Genomic DNA, 20688 nt, shown 5'->3' with positions numbered 1-20688 from the left:
TGATGGCAGCTACTAGATTGAAATCAAGTGTAATACTGAAACACAAATGTGTACATTTCAAACCTGCAAACTGCGACACTTTAAATGAATGTGCAATAACACTATGTGCAATATGACAACCCTCGGGTACATAAGGTTCAGAGAATAGGAAATGTTAGAATAGGTATAGCATAGCATAGAGTACAGCACAGTGTTTTATCTGTACAGTATAGTATAGTGGATAGTGTACATAGCCTTTATTTATGTAAACCAGCTCCTTTCCCTTCTTGTTTTTTAGTTTTTAGATTTTTTTCCTAGCACCAGGGGAGCCCCCCCTCCCAAATGTCGTTGTTTGGTACCTGTACTATATCAATGACAATAAAGACCATTCATTCATTCATCCTAAGGGTTGTTGAGTCTAGTGTGACCTATCCTAAGGGCTGTTCAGTCTAGTGTGCCCTATCCTAAGGGCTGTTCAGTCTAGTGTGCCCTATCCTAAGGGTTGTTGGGTCTAGTGTGGCCTATCCTAAGGGCTGTTGAGTCTAGTGTGGCCTATCCTAAGCTGTTGAGTCTAGTGTGACCTATCCTAAGCTGTTGAGTCTAATGTGGCCTATCCTAAGGGTTGTTGAGTCTAGTGTGGCCTATCCTAAGGGCTGTTCAGTCTAGTGTGACCTATCCTAAGCTGTTGAGTCTAGTGTGGCCTATCCTAAGCTGTTCAGTCTAGTGTGACCTATCCTAAGGGCTGTTGAGTCTAGTGTGGCCTATCCTAAGGGTTGTTCAGTCTAGTGTGGCCTATCCTAAGGGCTGTTCAGTCTAGTGTGGCCTATCCTAAGGGTTGTTCAGTCTAGTGTGGCCTATCCTAAGGGTTGTTGAGTCTAGTGTGGCCTATCCTAAGGGCTGTTGAGTCTAGTGTGACCTATCCTAAGGGTTGTTGAGTCTAGTGTGGCCTATCCTAAGCTGTTCAGTCTAGTGTGACCTATCCTAAGCTGTTCAGTCTAGTGTGACCTATCCTAAGGGTTGTTCAGTCTAGTGTGGCCTATCCTAAGGGTTGTTGAGTCTAGTGTGACCTATCCTAAGGGTTGTTGAGTCTAGTGTGGCCTATCCTAAGCTGTTCAGTCTAGTGTGCCCTATCCTAAGGGTTGTTGAGTCTAGTGTGACCTATCCTAAGGGTTGTTGAGTCTAGTGTGGCCTATCCTAAGGGTTGTTGAGTCTAGTGTGGCCTATCCTAAGGGTTGTTGAGTCTAGTGTGGCCTATCCTAAGGGCTGTTCAGTCTAGTGTGGCCTATCCTAAGCTGTTCAGTCTAGTGTGCCCTATCCTAAGGGTTGTTGAGTCTAGTGTGACCTATCCTAAGGGTTGTTGAGTCTAGTGTGGCCTATCCTAAGGGTTGTTGAGTCTAGTGTGGCCTATCCTAAGGGTTGTTCAGTCTAGTGTGACCTATCCTAAGGGTTGTTGAGTCTAGTGTGGCCTATCCTAAGGGCTGTTCAGTCTAGTGTGGCCTATCCTAAGGGCTGTTGAGTCTAGTGTGACCTATCCTAAGGGTTGTTGAGTCTAGTGTGGCCTATCCTAAGGGTTGTTGAGTCTAGTGTGGCCTATCCTAAGGGTTGTTCAGTCTAGTGTGGCCTATCCTAAGGGTTGTTCAGTCTAGTGTGGCCTATCCTAAGGGTTGTTGAGTCTAGTGTGGCCTATCCTAAGGGTTGTTCAGTCTAGTGTGGCCTATCCTAAGGGCTGTTGAGTCTAGTGTGACCTATCCTAAGGGTTGTTCAGTCTAGTGTGGCCTATCCTAAGGGCTGTTGAGTCTAGTGTGACCTATCCTAAGGGTTGTTCAGTCTAGTGTGGCCTATCCTAAGGGCTGTTGAGTCTAGTGTGACCTATCCTAAGGGCTGTTCAGTCTAGTGTGGCCTATCCTAAGGGCTGTTGAGTCTAGTGTGACCTATCCTAAGGGTTGTTCAGTCTAGTGTGGCCTATCCTAAGGGCTGTTGAGTCTAGTGTGACCTATCCTAAGGGTTGTTGAGTCTAGTGTGGCCTATCCTAAGGGTTGTTCAGTCTAGTGTGGCCTATCCTAAGGGCTGTTGAGTCTAGTGTGACCTATCCTAAGGGTTGTTGAGTCTAGTGTGACCTATCCTAAGGGTTGTTCAGTCTAGTGTGGCCTATCCTAAGGGTTGTTCAGTCTAGTGTGGCCTATCCTAAGGGTTGTTCAGTCTAGTGTGGCCTATCCTAAGGGTTGTTGAGTCTAGTGTGGCCTATCCTAAGGGTTGTTGAGTCTAGTGTGGCCTATCCTAAGCTGTTGAGTCTAGTGTGGCCTATCCTAAGGGTTGTTGAGTCTAGTGTGGCCTATCCTAAGGGTTGTTGAGTCTAGTGTGACCTATCCTAAGGGTTGTTGAGTCTAGTGTGACCTATCCTAAGGGTTGTTGAGTCTAGTGTGGCCTATCCTAAGCTGTTCAGTCTAGTGTGACCTATCCTAAGCTGTTCAGTCTAGTGTGGCCTATCCTAAGGGTTGTTCAGTCTAGTGTGGCCTATCCTAAGGGCTGTTGAGTCTAGTGTGGCCTATCCTAAGGGTTGTTGATTCTAGTGTGGCCTATCCTAAGGGCTGTTCAGTCTAGTGTGGCCTATCCTAAGCTGTTCAGTCTAGTGTGACCTATCCTAAGGGTTGTTGAGTCTAGTGTGACCTATCCTAAGCTGTTCAGTCTAGTGTGGCCTATCCTAAGCTGTTCAGTCTAGTGTGGCCTATCCTAAGGGTTGTTCAGTCTAGTGTGGCCTATCCTAAGGGCTGTTGAGTCTAGTGTGGCCTATCCTAAGGGCTGTTCAGTCTAGTGTGGCCTATCCTAAGCTGTTCAGTCTAGTGTGACCTATCCTAAGGGTTGTTGAGTCTAGTGTGACCTATCCTAAGGGTTGTTGAGTCTAGTGTGGCCTATCCTAAGGGTTGTTGAGTCTAGTGTGGCCTATCCTAAGGGTTGTTGAGTCTAGTGTGGCCTATCCTAAGGGTTGTTCAGTCTAGTGTGGCCTATCCTAAGCCGGGAAATTACTGTTTCTTCTTTCCGGTTGGTTTCTGGCAGCTACTAGACTGGAATATGAGTGAAATATTGAGATACAACTGTGAACATTTCAAACCTGCAAACTGCGACACTTTAATGAATGTGCAACAAGTATTATGTGCAATATGACAACCCATGTTTACATAAGGTTCAGATATAGGAAAAAGTTAGGATATTTATAGCATAGCATAGAGTACAGCACAGTGTTGTATAGTATAGTAGATAAGTGTACATAGCCTTTATTTATTTATGTCAACCAGCTCTTTTCTCTTTTTTGTTTTACCCTTGGCTCTCTTGTTTTTAGTTTGTCCTAAATTTCGTTGTTTGGTACCTGTACTGTATTAATGACAATAAAGACCATTCATTCATTCATTCATTCATCATTCATTCAGGAGGTCACATGACTGCAGGAGGCTGTGCCGCTGTGGACCAATCACCTGTGCGCAGGTCACGTGGTCTGAGTGGACTAGAACGGCCGCGTTCGTAAACTCGCCGCAGCGCGCCGCAGCGCACTCTGGGTTCAACGTCATGAAGGATCCACGTCATCTGATTGGACAAGAGGCAGTCACGTGGACGCTCCGGCGCCCTCAGAGCTCATTCACGAACGCGGCCCTCGCGTGGCTTAACGTGTAAGCACGTGCACGCCGTTTATTGCACCCTTCTCCAGCCCCGTCGCCATGCAGCGCGCTCTCACTCTGTCTGCAGTCCGGAAGAACCTCCTGACACTCCGCCTGCTGCTACCTAACCCTAACCTGAACCCCAGAGCCATGTCCTCCTCCTCCTCCTCCGCGCTGCTGATCAACCAGCCTGCCCACGCCTGGCTCCGGGACCTGGGGCTGGCAGAGGACAACCCCGGGGTGTACAACGGCGCCTGGGGCGGCCAGGGAGAGGTGAGTCTAAATATAAGTCCAGGCCAGGCATCATGGCTGGTTGGTTGGTTGGCTGGTTGTAAAACGCATTCTGCAGAGAAACACTTTTGCAGACATGACGTCCAAAGTCTCTTGCGATACTGTTATGTGCACTGCGTGATGCATCTGTGAATCTGTGACTGAGCTGCTCGCGCTGCTTTACTGTCTGTGTGGTTGTCTGTCCTTCGTTGTTGTTGTCTGTCCTTCGTTGTGGAGTTTGGCAAAAACTTTCCGTTCTCAGTTGTTGGTTTGCAGCGACGCCTACTGGCCAGTTCTGGTATAAACTATTCTCTATATTATAAGAGATGTATGCTATGTATAAACAAGTGCTATTCTCGCCTCCTCCCGGCTGTGCGGCGGTGGGGTGACTAACTGTTGTGTTCCTCCTCCTCAAGGTCGTCACCTCATACTGCCCTGCCAACAACCAGCCCATCGCCAGAGTCCGACAGGTAATGTCACCGCCCAGGAACACCTGACATCCTAACAGGAACACCTGACATCCTAACAGGAACACCTGACATCCTAACAGCAACACCACCTGACATCCTAACAGGAACACCTGACATCCTAACAGGAACACCTGACATCCTAACAGGAACACCACCTGACATCCTAACAGGAACACCTGACATCCTAACAGGAACACCTGACATCCTAACAGGAACACCTCTGACATCCTAACAGGAACACCTGACATCCTAACAGGAACACCTGACATCCTAACAGGAACACCACCTGACATCCTAACAGGAACACCTGACATCCTAACAGGAACACCTGACATCCTAACAGGAACACCTGACATCCTAACAGGAACACCTCTGACATCCTAACAGGAACACCTGACATCCTAACAGGACCACCTGACATCCTAACAGGACCACCTGACATCCTAACAGGAACACCTGACATCCTAACAGGTGCTGATGTGCTGTCGACTACAGTGCTGTGAAAACGTAGTTTCCCCCTTCCCAATTTCATCTGTTTTTGCATGTTTGTCACACTTACATGTTTGTCACACTTACATGTTTCAGATCATCAAACCATTTGTAATATTACACAAAGATAACCTGAGTGAATAGAAAATGCAGTTTTTAAATGACCATTCCAGTTATTGTGGCAGTTCATGCTGGAAGACCCTCCAATGTGGCTGAACTAAAACAATTCTGCAAAGAAGAGTGGGCCAACAGTCCTCCACAGCGATGTGAAAGACTCTTTACCAGATGTCGCAAACGTTTGTTTGCAGTTGTTGCCGCTGAGGGTGGCCCAACCACTTATTAGCTTTAGGGGGCAGTCACTTTTTCACATGGGTGATGTATGTTTTAAATAACTCTTTGACTTCAATACATGGAATGATCATTTAAAAACTGCATTTTCTATTTACTCAGGTTATCTTTCTGTAATATTAAAATTGGTTTGATGATCTGAAACATTGAAGTGTGACAAACTTGCAAAAACACGAAATTGGGAAGGGGGCAAATACTTTTTCACAGCACTGTAGGTTACCAATACCAAAGCACTCTGAGCTTATCAGATTAGATTCAACTTTATTGTCATGGCAGAGCACCAGACAACAAAATGCAGTTTACCATCGAACCAGAAGTGCAATAAAACATGATATAAAAACATGACAGTGATGGGTACAGTATGGCAAGTACAGTAGTTAGAGATATAAACAGTTATGAGCTACGTACAGTTAAGGTAGATATGTACAGTTAAGGTAGCTATGTACAGTTAAGGTAGATATGTACAGTTAAGGTAGCTATGTACAGTTAAGGTAGATATGTACAGTTAAGGTAGATATGTACAGTTAAGGTAGCTTGTACAGTTAAGGTAGATATGTACAGTTAAGATAGATCTGTACAGTTAAGGTAGCTATGTACAGTTAAGGTAGATATGTACAGTTAAGGTAGATATGTACAGTTAAGGTAGCTATGTACAGTTAAGGTAGATATGTCCAGTTAAGGTAGATATGTACAGTTAAGGTAGCTATGTACAGTTAAGGTAGATATGTACAGATGCATAAATAGTGGCTATATCAAAGGAGGTATTTGCAATGTGCAAAAATAAGCTATGTGCAAAGGTAGTATTTGTAAACAGCAGTAGTGCAAAGGGTAGTTGAGTTCACATTGACCAGGGGTGTGTGCATGCAAAGGCTTCTATCATAAATGAGTTTGTCCTCATCATCATAATCAAACGTGGTTTGAGAAGCTTTAAGAATGAGACTAGACTTTGTAGTGTGATACGCTTGGTTGTTTGTCTGGTCTTTGTTTTGTTTGTGTTTTTAGTTACTAAGATGAGAATTTCTACACCAGCTTCTGTTTACGGCTCTGCAGCCAATCATAATGTGTTGCGTCATCACAGCCAATCATAATGTGTTATGTCATCACAGCCAATCATACTGTGATACGTCATCACAGCCAATCATACTGTGATACGTCATCTGTAAAGGCAGGACCCACACAGATCGTGTACCTAAACCGGAACACTCACCACCTAGAGTGCCAGGTGTCCTATGTGGAGTTTACCTAGCAACAACACTGTGATTGGCTACAAAACGAAGCCTCATCATTAAGGGTTAGGGTTAGGGTTCACCCTCGGCACTGAATGAGTTAAAGGCAACACTGTCAGTGAGTGTACTATTGTCCCAGGAGAGCCTAACCCTACTCCTAACTCTACCCCTAACCCCAACTCTACCCCTAACCCCACCCTAACCCCAACTCTACCCCTAACCCCACCCTGACCCTAACTCTACCCCTAACCCCACCCTGACCCTAACTCTACCCCTAACCCCACCCTGACCCTAACTCTACCCCTAACCCCACCCTGACCCTAACTCTACCCTTAACCCCACCCTAACCCTAACTCTACCCCTAACCCCACCCTAACCCTAACTCTACCCCTAACCCCACCCTAACCCTAACTCTACCCCTAACCCCACCCTGACCCCCAGTAGGGTGTTGTTGTCCAGGGTAACGGGGTGTTGTTGTCCTCCAGGGTAACGGGGTGTTGTTGTCCTCCAGGGTAACGGGGTGTTGTCCTCCAGGGTAACAGGGTGGTGTCCTCCAGGGTAACGGGGTGGTGTCCTCCAGGGTAACGGGGTGGTGTCCTCCAGGGTAACAGGGTGGTGTCCTCCAGGGTAACAGGGTGTTGTTGTCCTCCAGGGTAACGGGGTGGTGTCCTCCAGGGTAACAGGGTGGTGTCCTCCAGGGTAACAGGGTGTTGTTGTCCTCCAGGGTAACGGGGTGGTGTCCTCCAGGGTAACAGGGTGGTGTTGTCTGTCCTCAGGCGTCTCTGCAGGACTATGAGGAGACGGTGCAGAAGGCCAAGGAGGCCTGGCAGGTGTGGGCGGACGTAAGTATGACTGACAGGCCTCTGAGCCAATGGGGTTCATTCACATAACGGCCTGTTTCTTTGTACCTGGAATCTGCTCCAACACTTGCATAATACGACGTGTAATAGAAAGGATCTAGGCTACTGTAATAGATGTATATGAATGTAGATTAGGCTTGGGCGGTCTCCAATTCTTTATACCGTTAAACTGTCTCCAATTATCATCGTTATGTATTATATGGATGTGTGGTGATGGAGGGATGTGTGGTGGTGATGGAGGGATGATGATGGAGGGATGTGTGATGGAGGGATGATGGAGGGATGTGTGGTTATAAAGGGATGTGTGGTGGTGATGGAGGGATGATGATGGAGGGATGTGTGATGGAGGGATGTGTGGTTATAAAGGGATGTGTGGTGGTGATGGAGGGATGTGTGGTTATAAAGGGATGTGTGGTTGTAAAGGGATGTGTGGTGGTGATGGAGGGATAATGATGGAGGGATGTGTGATGGAGGGATGATGGAGGGATGTGTGGTTATAAAGGGATGTGTGGTGGTGATGGAGGGATGTGTGGTTGTAAAGGGATGTGTGATGGAGGGATGATGGAGGGATGTGTGGTTATAAAGGGATGTGTGGTGGTGATGGAGGGATGTGTGGTTATAAAGGGATGTGTGGTGGTGATGGAGGGATGTGTGGTTATAAAGGGATGTGTGGTTGTAAAGGGATGTGTGGTTATAAAGGGATGTGTGGTTGTAAAGGGATGTGTGGTTGTAAAGGGATGTGTGTGGTTATAAAGGGATGTGTGGTGGTGATGGAGGGATGTGATGGAGGGGTGATGGAGGGATGTGTGGTTATAAAGGGATGTGTGGTGTCTAACAGGTTCCTGCTCCTAAGAGAGGGGAGATTGTGAGACAGATCGGCGACGCGCTGAGACAGAAGATCAAGGTCCTGGGAAGCCTGGTGAGATTACCCCTGGTTACCCCCGGTTACCATGGTTACCCCTGGTTACCCTAACCCAGACTGTGGTGTGCGTGCGTGCGTGCGTGTGTGTGTGCGTGTGTGTGTGTGTGTGTGTGTGTATGTGTGTGTGTGTGTGTGTGTGCAGGGCTCGACATTAAGGCTTTAAGTTACTACATTATTTAAGTACATTTTATGTTCGGACAAGTGGACTTCCTCCTGCACTTGTGTTAATATCAGCAACAACAAAAAATCCTCCTTCAGTTGTCCGATCGGAAAAGTAATACATGTTATCAATGTAGCTGCCTTGTCAATGTAGCTGCCTTGTCAATGTGGCTGCCTTGTCAATGTGGCTGCCTTGTCAATGTGGCTGCCTTGTCAATGTAGCTGCCTTGTCAATGTAGCTGCCTTGTCAATGTAGCTGCCTTGTCAATGTAGCTGCCTTGTCAATGTCTGCTGCCTTGTCAATGTAGCTGCCTTGTCAATGTAGCTGCCTTGTCAATGTAGCTGCCTTGTCAATGTAGCTGCCTTGTCAATGTAGCTGCCTTGTCAATGTAGCTGCCTTGTCAATGTAGCTGCCTTGTCAATGTAGCTGCCTTGTCAATGTAGCTGCCTTGTCAATGTAGCTGCCTTGTCAATGTCTGCTGCCTTGTCAATGGAGCTGCCTTGTCAATGTGGCTGCCTTGTCAATGTGGCTGCCTTGTCAATGTAGCTGCCTTGTCAATGTAGCTGCCTTGTCAATGTAGCTGCCTTGTCAATGTAGCTGCCTTGTCAATGTCTGCTGCCTTGTCAATGTCTGCTGCCTTGTCAATGTCTGCTGCTTTGTCAATGGAGCTGCCTTGTCAATGTAGCTGCCTTGTCAATGTAGCTGCCTTGTCAATGTAGCTGCCTTGTCAATGTAGCTGCCTTGTCAATGTCTGCTGCCTTGTCAATGTCTGCTGCCTTGTCAATGTCTGCTGCCTTGTCAATGTATGCTGCCTTGTCAATGTCTGCTGCCTTGTCAATGTCTGCTGCCTTGTCAATGTCTGCTGCCTTGTCAATGTAGCTGCCATGTCAATGTCTGCATACCAAATGAAAGAAGGAAGTCTTGGGCACATATGTTGTATTGATTATATCGTCATATCTTATTTCAGTACAGAGCTGTAGACCGTTAAATAGACAGTGTGCATTTGTGACAATTTGCCCCGTCAGCGGGTAAATTGAAAACTAGTAAGTAAAAACTACGTCGGGCAAGTTGTCACATTGGATTATCAACAAATAAGAACACAACTAATTAATTGTGAATATTGATTATAATTTCAAATTCAAAACTAAAGTAAAAGATAAGTTCACAAGTACCTGAAAAAGCTTAATGTCAAGCCCTGGTGTGTGTGGCGTGTCTGTGGTGTGTGTGTGGTGTGTGCCTGTCCCCCGTCCCCTGGTCTCTAACTCCCTGCCCCCCCTGTCCCCTGCCCCCGTCCCCGTCCCCTGGTCTCTAACTCCCTGCCACCCCCCCAGGTGGCCTTGGAGATGGGGAAGATCTACGTGGAGGGGGTGGGGGAGGTGCAGGAGTACGTGGACGTGTGTGACTACGCCGTGGGCCTGTCCAGGATGATCGGAGGACCCGTCCTGCCCTCAGAACGTGAGACCCCCCTCCCTGGCCTCCCTGGCCCCCCTCCCTGGCCTCCCTGGCCCCCCTCCTGGCCCCCCTGGCCCCCCTCCCGCCCCCCTGGCCTCCCTGGCCCCCCTGGCCCCCCTCCTGGCCCCCCTCCCTGGCCCCCCTCCCTGGCCCCCCTCCCGCCCCCCTGGCCCCCCTCCCGCCCCCCTGGCCCCCCTCCCGCCCCCCTGGCCTCCCTGGCCCCCCTCCCTGGCCTCCCTGGCCCCCCCCTGGCCTCCCTGGCCCCCCCCTGGCCTCCCTGGCCCCCCCCTGGCCTCCCTGGCTGGCCCCCCTGGCCCCCCTCCCTGGCCTCCCTGGCCTCCCTGGCCTCCCTGGCCCCCCTCCCTGGCCCCCCTGGCCTCCCTGGCCCCCCTCCCTGGCCTCCCTGGCCCCCCTCCCTGGCCTCCCTGGCCCCCCTCCCTGGCCTCCCTGGCCCCCCTCCCTGGCCTCCCTGGCCCCCCTCCCTGGCCCCCCTGGCCCCCCTCCCTGGCCTCCCTGGCCTCCCTGGCCCCCCTCCCTGGCCCCCCTGGCCTCCCTGGCCCCCCTCCCTGGCCTCCCTGGCCCCCCTCCCTGGCCTCCCTGGCCCCCCCCCTGGCCCCCCCCCTGGCCCCCCCCCTGGCCTCCCTGGCCCCCCTCCCGCCCCCCTGGCCTCCCTGGCCCCCCTCCCTGGCCTCCCTGGCCTCCCTGGCCCCCCTCCCTGGCCCCCCCCCCTGGCCTCCCTGCCCCCTCCCTGGCCCCCCTGGCCTCCCTGGCCCCCCTCCCGCCCCCCTGGCCTCCCTGGCCCCCCTCCCGCCCCCCTGGCCTCCCTGGCCCCCCTCCCGCCCCCCTGGCCCCCCTGGCCCCCCTGGCCTCCCTGGCCCCCCTGGCCCCCCTGGCCCCCCTCCCGCCCCCCTGGCCTCCCTGGCCCCCCTCCCGCCCCCCTGGCCTCCCTGGCCCCCCTCCCGCCCCCCTGGCCCCCCTGGCCCCCCTGGCCTCCCTCCCGCCCCCCTGGCCTCCCTCCCGCCCCCCTGGCCTCCCTCCCGCCCCCCTGGCCTCCCTCCCGCCCCCCTGGCCTCCCTCCCGCCCCCCTGGCCTCCCTCCCGCCCCCCTGGCCCCCCTGGCCCCCCTGGCCCCCCTGGCCCCCCTGGCCTCCCTGGCCCCCCTGGCCCCCCTGGCCTCCCTCCCGCCCCCCTGGCCTCCCTCCCGCCCCCCTGGCCTCCCTGGCCCCCCTGGCCTCCCTCCCGCCCCCCTGGCCTCCCTCCCGCCCCCCTGGCCTCCCTCCCGCCCCCCTGGCCTCCCTCCCGCCCCCCTGGCCTCCCTGGCCTCCCTCCCGCCCCCCTGGCCTCCCTCCCGCCCCCCTGGCCTCCCTCCCGCCCCCCTGGCCTCCCTCCCGCCCCCCTGGCCTCCCTGGCCCCCCTGGCCTCCCTCCCGCCCCCCTGGCCTCCCTCCCGCCCCCCTGGCCTCCCTCCCGCCCCCCTGGCCTCCCTCCCGCCCCCCTGGCCTCCCTCCCGCCCCCCTGGCCTCCCTCCCGCCCCCCTGGCCTCCCTGGCCCCCCTGGCCTCCCTCCCGCCCCCCTGGCCTCCCTCCTGGCCCCCCTGGCCTCCCTGGCCCCCCTCCCTGGCCTCCCTGGCCCCCCTGGCCCCCCTCCCTGGCCCCTCCCGCCCCCCTGGCCCCCCTCCCTGGCCTCCCTGGCCCCCCTGGCCCCCCTCCCTGGCCCCCCTCCCTGGCCCCCCTCCCTGGCCCCCCTCCCGCCCCCCTGGCCCCCCTCCCGCCCCCCTGGCCCCCCTCCCGCCCCCCTGGCCTCCCTGGCCCCCCTCCCTGGCCTCCCTGGCCTCCCTGGCCCCCCCCTGGCCTCCCTGGCCCCCCCCTGGCCTCCCTGGCCCCCCCCTGGCCTCCCTGGCCCCCCCCCCCTGGCCCCCCTGGCCCCCCTCCCTGGCCTCCCTGGCCTCCCTGGCCTCCCTGGCCCCCCTCCCTGGCCCCCCTGGCCTCCCTGGCCCCCCTCCCTGGCCCCCCTCCCTGGCCTCCCTGGCCCCCCTCCCTGGCCTCCCTGGCCCCCCTCCCTGGCCTCCCTGGCCCCCCTCCCTGGCCCCCCTGGCCCCCCTCCCTGGCCTCCCTGGCCCCCCTCCCTGGCCCCCCTCCCTGGCCTCCCTGGCCCCCCTCCCTGGCCTCCCTGGCCCCCCCCCTGGCCCCCCCCCTGGCCTCCCTGGCCTCCCTGGCCTCCCTGGCCCCCCTCCCGCCCCCCTGGCCTCCCTGGCCCCCCTCCCTGGCCTCCCTGGCCTCCCTGGCCTCCCTGGCCTCCCTGGCCCCCCTCCCTGGCCCCCCCCCCCTGGCCTCCCTGCCCCCTCCCTGGCCCCCCTGGCCTCCCTGGCCCCCCTCCCGCCCCCCTGGCCTCCCTGGCCCCCCTCCCGCCCCCCTGGCCTCCCTGGCCCCCCTCCCGCCCCCCTGGCCCCCCTGGCCTCCCTGGCCCCCCTGGCCCCCCTGGCCCCCCTCCCGCCCCCCTGGCCTCCCTGGCCCCCCTCCCGCCCCCCTGGCCTCCCTGGCCCCCCTCCCGCCCCCCTGGCCCCCCTGGCCCCCCTGGCCCCCCTGGCCTCCCTGGCCCCCCTGGCCCCCCTGGCCTCCCTCCCGCCCCCCTGGCCTCCCTCCCGCCCCCCTGGCCTCCCTCCCGCCCCCCTGGCCTCCCTCCCGCCCCCCTGGCCTCCCTCCCGCCCCCCTGGCCTCCCTCCCGCCCCCCTGGCCTCCCTCCCGCCCCCCTGGCCCCCCTGGCCCCCCTGGCCCCCCTGGCCTCCCTCCCGCCCCCCTGGCCTCCCTCCCGCCCCCCTGGCCTCCCTCCCGCCCCCCTGGCCTCCCTGGCCCCCCTGGCCTCCCTCCCGCCCCCCTGGCCTCCCTCCCTGGCCTCCCTGGCCCCCCTGGCCCCCCTCCCTGGCCCCCCTCCCTGGCCCCCCTCCCTGGCCTCCCTGGCCTCCCTGGCCCCCCTCCCGCCCCCCTGGCCCCCCTCCCGCCCCCCTGGCCTCCCTGGCCCCCCTCCCTGGCCTCCCTGGCCCCCCCCTGGCCTCCCTGGCCCCCCCCTGGCCTCCCTGGCCCCCCCCCCCTGGCCCCCCTGGCCCCCCTCCCTGGCCTCCCTGGCCTCCCTGGCCCCCCTCCCTGGCCCCCCTGGCCTCCCTGGCCCCCCTCCCTGGCCTCCCTGGCCCCCCTCCCTGGCCTCCCTGGCCCCCCTCCCTGGCCCCCCTGGCCCCCCTCCCTGGCCTCCCTGGCCTCCCTGGCCCCCCTCCCTGGCCCCCCTGGCCTCCCTGGCCCCCCTCCCTGGCCTCCCTGGCCCCCCTCCCTGGCCCCCCCCCTGGCCCCCCCCCTGGCCCCCCCCCTGGCCTCCCTGGCCTCCCTGGCCCCCCTCCCGCCCCCCTGGCCTCCCTGGCCCCCCTCCCTGGCCTCCCTGGCCTCCCTGGCCCCCCTCCCTGGCCCCCCCCCCTGGCCTCCCTGCCCCCTCCCTGGCCCCCCTGGCCTCCCTGGCCCCCCTCCCGCCCCCCTGGCCTCCCTGGCCCCCCTCCCGCCCCCCTGGCCTCCCTGGCCCCCCTCCCGCCCCCCTGGCCCCCCTGGCCCCCCTGGCCTCCCTGGCCCCCCTGGCCCCCCTGGCCCCCCTCCCGCCCCCCTGGCCTCCCTGGCCCCCCTCCCGCCCCCCTGGCCTCCCTGGCCCCCCTCCCGCCCCCCTGGCCTCCCTGGCCCCCCTGGCCCCCCTGGCCTCCCTCCCGCCCCCCTGGCCTCCCTCCCGCCCCCCTGGCCTCCCTCCCGCCCCCCTGGCCTCCCTCCCGCCCCCCTGGCCTCCCTCCCGCCCCCCTGGCCCCCCTGGCCCCCCTGGCCTCCCTGGCCCCCCTGGCCCCCCTGGCCTCCCTCCCGCCCCCCTGGCCTCCCTCCCGCCCCCCTGGCCTCCCTCCCGCCCCCCTGGCCTCCCTGGCCCCCCTGGCCTCCCTCCCGCCCCCCTGGCCTCCCTCCCTGGCCTCCCTGGCCTCCCTGGCCTCCCTGGCCCCCCTGGCCCCCCTCCCTGGCCCCCCTCCCTGGCCCCCCTCCCTGGCCTCCCTGGCCTCCCTGGCCCCCCTCCCTGGCCTCCCTGGCCTCCCTCCCGCCCCCCTGGCCCCCCTCCCGCCCCCCTGGCCTCCCTCCCGCCCCCCTGGCCTCCCTGGCCTCCCTCCCGCCCACCTGGATACAGTGAAGGGCCCAGTTGAAGCCTGGTTGGAGGAGTCAGGATTGTAAATTAGATTAGATTAAAGGTTAGATTAGATTAAAGGTTAGGGTTAGATTTAGATTAGATTAAAGGTTAGGGTTAGATTAGATTAGATTAAAGGTTAGGTTAGATTAAAGGTTAGGTTAAAGGTTAGATTAGATTAAAGGTTAGGTTAAAGGTTAGATTAGATTAAAGGTTAGGTTAAAGGTTAGATTAGATTAAAGGTTAGATTAAAGGTTAGGTTAGATTAAAGGTTAGGTTAGATTAAAGGTTAGGTTAAAGGTTAGATTAGATTAAAGGTTAGGGTTAGATTTAGATTAGATTAGGGTTGGGGTTAGATTCATTAGATTCAACGTTATTGTCATTGCAGAGTACAAGTACAATACAACGAAATGCAGTTTAGCATCCAACAGTGATGTAAGGTTCTAACCCCGCCCCCCCCAGGCCCGGGCCACGCCCTGATTGAGCAGTGGAACCCCGTGGGGCTGGTGGGCGTCATCACCGCCTTCAACTTCCCCGTGGCGGTGTACGGCTGGAACAACGCCCTGGCGCTCATCTGTGGAAACGTCTGCCTCTGGTGAGAACCCTAGAGGTCAGGGGTCAGGGTGAGAACCCTAGAGGTCAAGGGTCAGGCCCTCTGGTGTGGGTGGTGTGACTAAGCAAGTGAATCATCAATCCACCAGTCGGAGCAGGAAGAGTAATCTAGCTCAGGCCCGGGGCCACTGGCAGTCGTTGTGATGGAAGAAATTTAGACACTGGAGAAACAGGACAAGGGAGGAAGTAGAAAATCTTAGGAGGGACAGTACAGGGGGGTAGTAGATGTCTCCCTCCTCCTGTTCCTCCTCTCTTTCCTCCTCCCTCCTCCTCTCCTCCCTCTGAACTGTTCCACCGCCTCCTCTCCCTCCTCCTCCTCTCCTCCCTCCTCCTGTTACTCCTCTCCTCCTCCTCCCTCCTCCTCTCCTCCCTCTGAACTGTTCCACCGCCTCCTCTCCCTCCTCCTCCTCTCCTCCCTCCTCCTGTTACTCCTCTCCTCCTCCTCCCTCCTCCCTCCTCCTCCTTCTCCTCTCCTCCCTCTGAACTGTTCCACCGCCTCCTCTCCCTCCTCCTTCTCTCCTCCCTCCTCCTGTTACTCCCTCCTCCTCCTTCTCCTCTCCTCCCTCTGAACTGTTCCACCGCCTCCTCTCCCTCCTCCTCCTCTCCTCCCTCCTCTCCTCCCTCCTCCTGTTACTCCTCTCCTCCTCCTCCCTCCTCCTCCTCCTCCTCTCCTGCCTCTGAGCTCGTGTGTTGATGTGTTGTAGGAAGGGCGCTCCCACCACCCCTCTCCCTCCTCCCTCCTCCATCCTCCTCCTCTCCTCTCCTCTCCTCCTCCTCCTCCTCCTCCTCTCCTGCCTCTGAACGTGTGTGTTGATGTGTTGTAGGAAGGGCGCTCCCACCACCCCGCTCACCACCGTCGCTGTCACCAAGTAAGTCTTCTCACTAGCCTTGTACTGCATTGGCTGATGCTGATTGTTAAGCTAGCTATGCTAATGTTGCTAACTGTTGTCATATCAGTCAGACTCGACATGCTGAAGCTCCCTCTCTCTCTCTCTCTCTCTGTCTCTGTCTCTCTCTCTCTCTCTCTCTCTGTCTCTGTCTCTGTCTCTCTCTCTCTCTCTCTCTCTCTGTCTCTCTCTCTGTCTCTCTCTCTGTCTCTCTCTCTGTCTCTCTCTCTCTCTCTCTGTCTCTCTCTCTCTCTCTGTCTCTCTCTCTCTGTCTCTCTCTGTCTCTCTCTCTGTCTCTCTGTCTCTCTCTCTGTCTCTGTCTCTCTCTCTGTCTCTCTTTGTTAACAGAATCGTAGCAGAGGTGCTTGAAAAGAACAATCTTCCTGGTGCCATCTGCTCCATGACATGTGGTGGTGCTGACATAGGGTGAGTCTCATCTCTCTATGTCTCTCTCTCTCTCTGTCTGTCTCTCTCTCTGTATCTCTCTCTCTCTGTCTCTCTTTCTGTCTCTCTCTCTGTATCTCTCTCTCTCTGTCTCTCTCTCTGTCTCTCTCTGTCTCTCTCTCCCTCCTCTCTCTCTCTCTCTCTTTTTTTTACACACACACACCTACCTCTGGTCAGTCAGGCCCAGTGTTGATGTTGGGTCAGATTGACCCAGTGTTGATGTGGTTCTCTGTGGTGCAGCTCAGCCATGTCTAAGGACCAGCGCGTCGACCTCCTGTCCTTCACTGGCAGCACCCACGTAGGCAAGATGGTCGCCCTGGCGGTGCAGGAGAGGTTCGGTGAGCACCTGAATTCCCCTGTATACACCCTGTATACACCCTGTATACACCCTGTATACACCCTCTATACACCCTATATACACCCTCTATACACCCTATATACACCCTGTATACACCCTGTATTCCAGCTGGGTCCCTAAGGTCAGCTGAGACTAATCATTCCAAGAGTGAAAACAAAACACGGTGCAGCAGCTTTCAGTCACTCTGCCTCTTGCTTTTTTTTTTACAACAAGACTGAAAAAAAAGTCATGTTCTGCAGCACTTATGGCTCGACACTAGGACTTTATCTACACTTATTAAATTGGGGAGCCACCCCTCCTAAATTTCGTTGTTTGGTACCTGTACTATAGCAATGACAATAAAGACCATTCATTCATTCATTCAAATGTTTAAATGTTGTATGTTTGTGTAATGCTCTATGTAAAGCACTTTGGGTGGCCTCTGTTGTATGAAATGTGCTAACTTGCAGCATCTGACATGAATAAACAAGTTATCAGACTATTACTGAATGTGTTCTCTCTCTGTCTGTCTGTCTGTCTCTCTCTCTCTGTCTCTGTCTCTGTCTCTGTCTCTGTCTCTCTCTCTCTCTCTGTCTCTCTCTCTGTCTCTCTCTCTGTCTCTCTCTGTGTCTCTCTGTCTCTCTCTCTCTCTCTCTCTGTCTCTCTGTGTCTCTGTCTCTCTCTCTCTCTCTCTCTCTCTCTCTGTGTCTCTCTGTCTCTCTCTCTGTCTCTCTGTCTGTCTGCAGGTCGTCAGTTGCTGGAGCTAGGTGGGAACAACGCCATCATTGGTAAGAACACAGAGGGACTGTTCATGTTTATAGGATATAGCTCCCTGGGCACAGTGTATAGACCGTGGACATTCATTACCGTCGTAATGTCGGAAACAATCGTTACATTACGTGTGTGTGTGTGTGTGTGTGTGTGTGTGTGTGTGTGTGTGTGTGTCAGTGTTCGAGGATGCTGATCTGAGCCTGGTGGTGCCGGGGTGTGTGTTCGCTTCTGTGGGGACGGCGGGCCAGCGCTGCACCACGACCAGGAGACTGGTGAGACACACACACCTACCTACACACACACACACACCTACCTACACACACACACACACCTACCTACACACATACACACACCTACCTACACACACACACACACACACACTTATTACAACTTAGTTACTAGTTGTTTACTACTTGTTGCGTGTACATAGCTGTGCTGCGTCTCCTCAGATGCTGCATGACAGCGTTCATGACGAGGTGGTGGAGCGGCTGGCCAAGGCCTACAAGCAGGTCCGCATTGGAGACCCCTGGGACCGTGAGTACACACCCTCTATACACCCTCTATACACCCTGTATACACCCTGGGACCGTGAGTACTGGCAGGGTGGGAGAGCAGGGGTCACTGTGTAGGTGTTTAACTACAGGTAATGCTCTGTCCCCCCCCCCAGCCAGCACCCTGTACGGCCCCCTCCACACCAAGCAGGCGGTGGGTCAGTACCTGGCGGCCGTGGAGCAGGCCCAGCAGCAGGGGGGCACGCTGGTCTGTGGAGGAAAGGTACGCTGGGGGGGGGGGGGGGACACCTGTACGCTGGGGGGGGGACCTGTGTGTGTGTTTGTGTGTGTGTGTTTATACACACCTGGTGTTTATGTGTGTGTGTTTATACACACGTGTGCTTGTGCGTGTGCGTGTGTGTGTGTGTGTGTGTGTGTGTGTGTGTTTATACACACCTGGTGTGTGTGCGTGCGTGTGTGTGTGTGTGTACACAGTAGAGTCAAACAGTTTAATGCCATGTGTGGTTACCATGGTTACTCAGCAGACCCCTGACAGGTGAGTGTGTCCTCGTCCTGTGTGTCCAGGTGATTGATCGCCCTGGTAACTACGTGGAGCCCACCATCATCACAGGCCTGGCGCACGACGCTGCCATCGTCCACACGGAGACCTTCGTCCCCATCCTCTACGTCCTCCGCTTCCAGGTAGGAGAGCCTGTGTCCCCCTGTCCTCCCCTGTGTCCCCCTGTCCTCCCCTGTCTCCCCCTGTGTCCCCCTGTCCTCCCCTGTGTCCCCCTGTCCTCCCCTGTCTCCCCCTGTCCTCCCCTGTCTCCCCCTGTCTCCCCCTGTCTCCCCCTGTCCTCCCCTGTGTCCCCCTGTCCTCCCCTGTGTCCCCCTGTCCTCCCCTGTGTCCTCCCCCTGTCTCCCCCTGTCCTCCCCTGTGTCCCCCTGTCCTCCCCTGTCTCCCCCTGTCCTCCCCTGTGTCCCCCTGTCCTCCCCTGTCTCCCCCTGTCCTCCCCTGTGTCCCCCTGTCCTCCCCTGTCTCCCCCTGTCCTCCCCTGTGTCCCCCTGTCCTCCCCTGTCCTCCCCTGTCTCCCCCTGTCTCCCCCTGTCCTCCCCTGTGTCCCCCTGTCCTCCCCTGTGTCCCCCTGTCCTCCCCTGTGTCCTCCCCTGTGTCCCCCTGTCCTCCCCTGTGTCCCCCTGTCCTCCCCTGTGTCCCCCTGTGTTCCCCTGTGTCCCCCTGTCCTCCCCTGTGTCCCCCTGTCCTCCCCTGTCTCCCCCTGTCCTCCCCTGTGTCCCCCTGTCCTCCCCTGTGTCCCCCTGTCCTCCCCTGTGTCCCCCTGTCCTCCCCTGTGTCCTCCCCTGTCTCCCCCTGTCCTCCCCTGTCCTCCCCTGTGTCCCCCCCTGTCCTCCCCTGTGTCCCCCTGTCCTCCCCTGTGTCCCCCCCTGTCCTCCCCTGTGTCCCCCTGTCCTCCCCTGTCCTCCCCTGTGTCCCCCTGTCCTCCCCTGTGTCCCCCTGTCCTCCCCTGTGTCCCCCTGTCCTCCCCTGTGTCCCCCTGTCCTCCCCTGTGTCCCCCTGTCCTCCCCTGTGTCCCCCTGTCCTCCCCTGTGTCCCCCTGTCCTCCCCTGTCCTCCCCTGTGTCCCCCTGTCCTCCCCTGTGTCCCCCTGTCCTCCCCTGTCCTCCCCTGTGTCCCCCTGTCCTCCCCTGTGTCCCCCTGTCCTCCCCTGTGTCCTCCCCTGTGTCCCCCTGTCCTCCCCTGTGTCCCCCTGTCCTCCCCTGTGTCCCCCTGTGTCCCCCTGTCCTCCCCTGTGTCCCCCTGTCCTCCCCTGTGTTCCCCTGTCTCCCCCTGTGTCCCCCTGTCTCCCCCTGTGTCCCCCTGTCCTCCCCTGTGTCCCCTGTCCTCCCCTGTGTCCCCCTGTCCTCCCCTGTCCTCCCTGTGTTCCCCTGTCCTCCCCTGTGTCCCCCTGTCCTCCCCTGTGTCCCCCTGTCCTCCCCTGTGTCCCCCTGTGTCCCCCTGTCCTCCCCTGTGTCCCCCTGTCCTCCCCTGTGTCCCCCTGTCCTCCCCTGTGTCCCCCTGTCCTCCCCTGTGTCCCCCTGTCCTCCCCTGTCTCCCCCTGTCCTCCCCTGTGTCCCCCTGTCCTCCCTGTAGCCGCCAATTCCACGTTGTGAATGAAAACAGTAATAGTCTGGGTTGGATAATCACGCACGCCACGCTTTCCTTGTAAGTTGTATAAAATGTACAAGATTTATTGTCCGAAAAGTAATCCAATGTATTTAAACGAAACAAAAAGTCATAAAGCGAACGGTAAAGTATGTGATTACAGAACAGAGTGATCGTGCATGATTATCCAACCCGGACTATTACTGTTTTCATTCACAAGGTGGAATTGGCGGCTACATTATGTCAAAAATAATGTTGTTGCCAGTCTAACCTATTTCCATCCACCCAGGTTCTGCTAATTGACTCCATAAATACACCTGGGCCCATCCTATCACCTCACCACGTGGCACTCAATTACGACTAAAACATTAATAATTCTATAACCAAAAACATACCGCTCTTCATCACATAAATAACCAAAAACATAAAATAAACATTAATCATGAAATATAAATATAACTAGGGATGTCCCGATCCCATTTTTTCACTACCGATACCGATACTGGGCTTCAGGTATCTGCGATACCGATATCAATCCGATATTTGTATTTATTGTTTTACTCCTGAATAATAACAATTACTTCCCCAGTATGTAGTCCACAACAACAGTTGGCTATTAAAGACTGCCAGCCTTTATTCAAGCAACAAAAACAGTACTCTGCAGTACTCAGTGACCAACTGGTTTAAAGTTAAAACAATGTAGACAGCAGCATTCAGCATTGTAGAAAAAAAATGAGTTACTGTCAGATTTCTAGTTTTAGTGCCTTCATGTTTTTATTCTATTTATCTTCTCTTACAAATGGCAAATCAATTATAGGACCCTTTTTAAAAGTGTAGCCTAGAGACGCTGCTGGTGAGACCAGAAACCAGTCGCAGAATCGAAGGGGTGTCAACAATATCTGCTTTTCGTTTTTTTCATAACAGGCAACTTGGAAGTTTTAAAGTACCACTCGATATAATATACAACA

The 20688-nt window shown here is 56.6% G+C and overlaps 1 protein-coding gene across 1 annotated transcript in view; it reads left to right on the top strand.

Annotated features, from left to right (window-relative positions):
* The first annotated feature begins 3645 nt into the window (after window positions 1-3645).
* aldh7a1 (aldehyde dehydrogenase 7 family, member A1) overlaps window positions 3646-20688 on the top strand; it is a 21864-nt gene continuing 4821 nt past the window's right edge. The window contains exons 1-14 of the mRNA XM_080527953.1: window positions 3646-3902; window positions 4316-4369; window positions 7209-7274; window positions 8131-8211; window positions 9706-9829; window positions 14481-14613; window positions 15455-15499; window positions 15866-15943; window positions 16202-16299; window positions 17045-17086; window positions 17247-17341; window positions 17519-17603; window positions 17737-17843; window positions 18146-18262. Of these exons, the coding sequence (XP_080384079.1) occupies window positions 3690-3902; window positions 4316-4369; window positions 7209-7274; window positions 8131-8211; window positions 9706-9829; window positions 14481-14613; window positions 15455-15499; window positions 15866-15943; window positions 16202-16299; window positions 17045-17086; window positions 17247-17341; window positions 17519-17603; window positions 17737-17843; window positions 18146-18262 (1338 nt within the window). The 5' untranslated portion in view covers window positions 3646-3689. The remainder of the gene's footprint in view (window positions 3903-4315; window positions 4370-7208; window positions 7275-8130; window positions 8212-9705; window positions 9830-14480; window positions 14614-15454; window positions 15500-15865; window positions 15944-16201; window positions 16300-17044; window positions 17087-17246; window positions 17342-17518; window positions 17604-17736; window positions 17844-18145; window positions 18263-20688) is intronic.

Source organism: Nansenia antarctica, assembly GCF_963989245.1.
Source record: "Nansenia antarctica genome assembly, chromosome: 4".
In the NCBI taxonomy this organism is placed as follows: domain Eukaryota; kingdom Metazoa; phylum Chordata; class Actinopteri; order Argentiniformes; family Microstomatidae; genus Nansenia; species Nansenia antarctica.
Note: the sequence above shows the minus strand (reverse complement) of the source record. Positions and strands in the feature narration are given on the sequence as shown.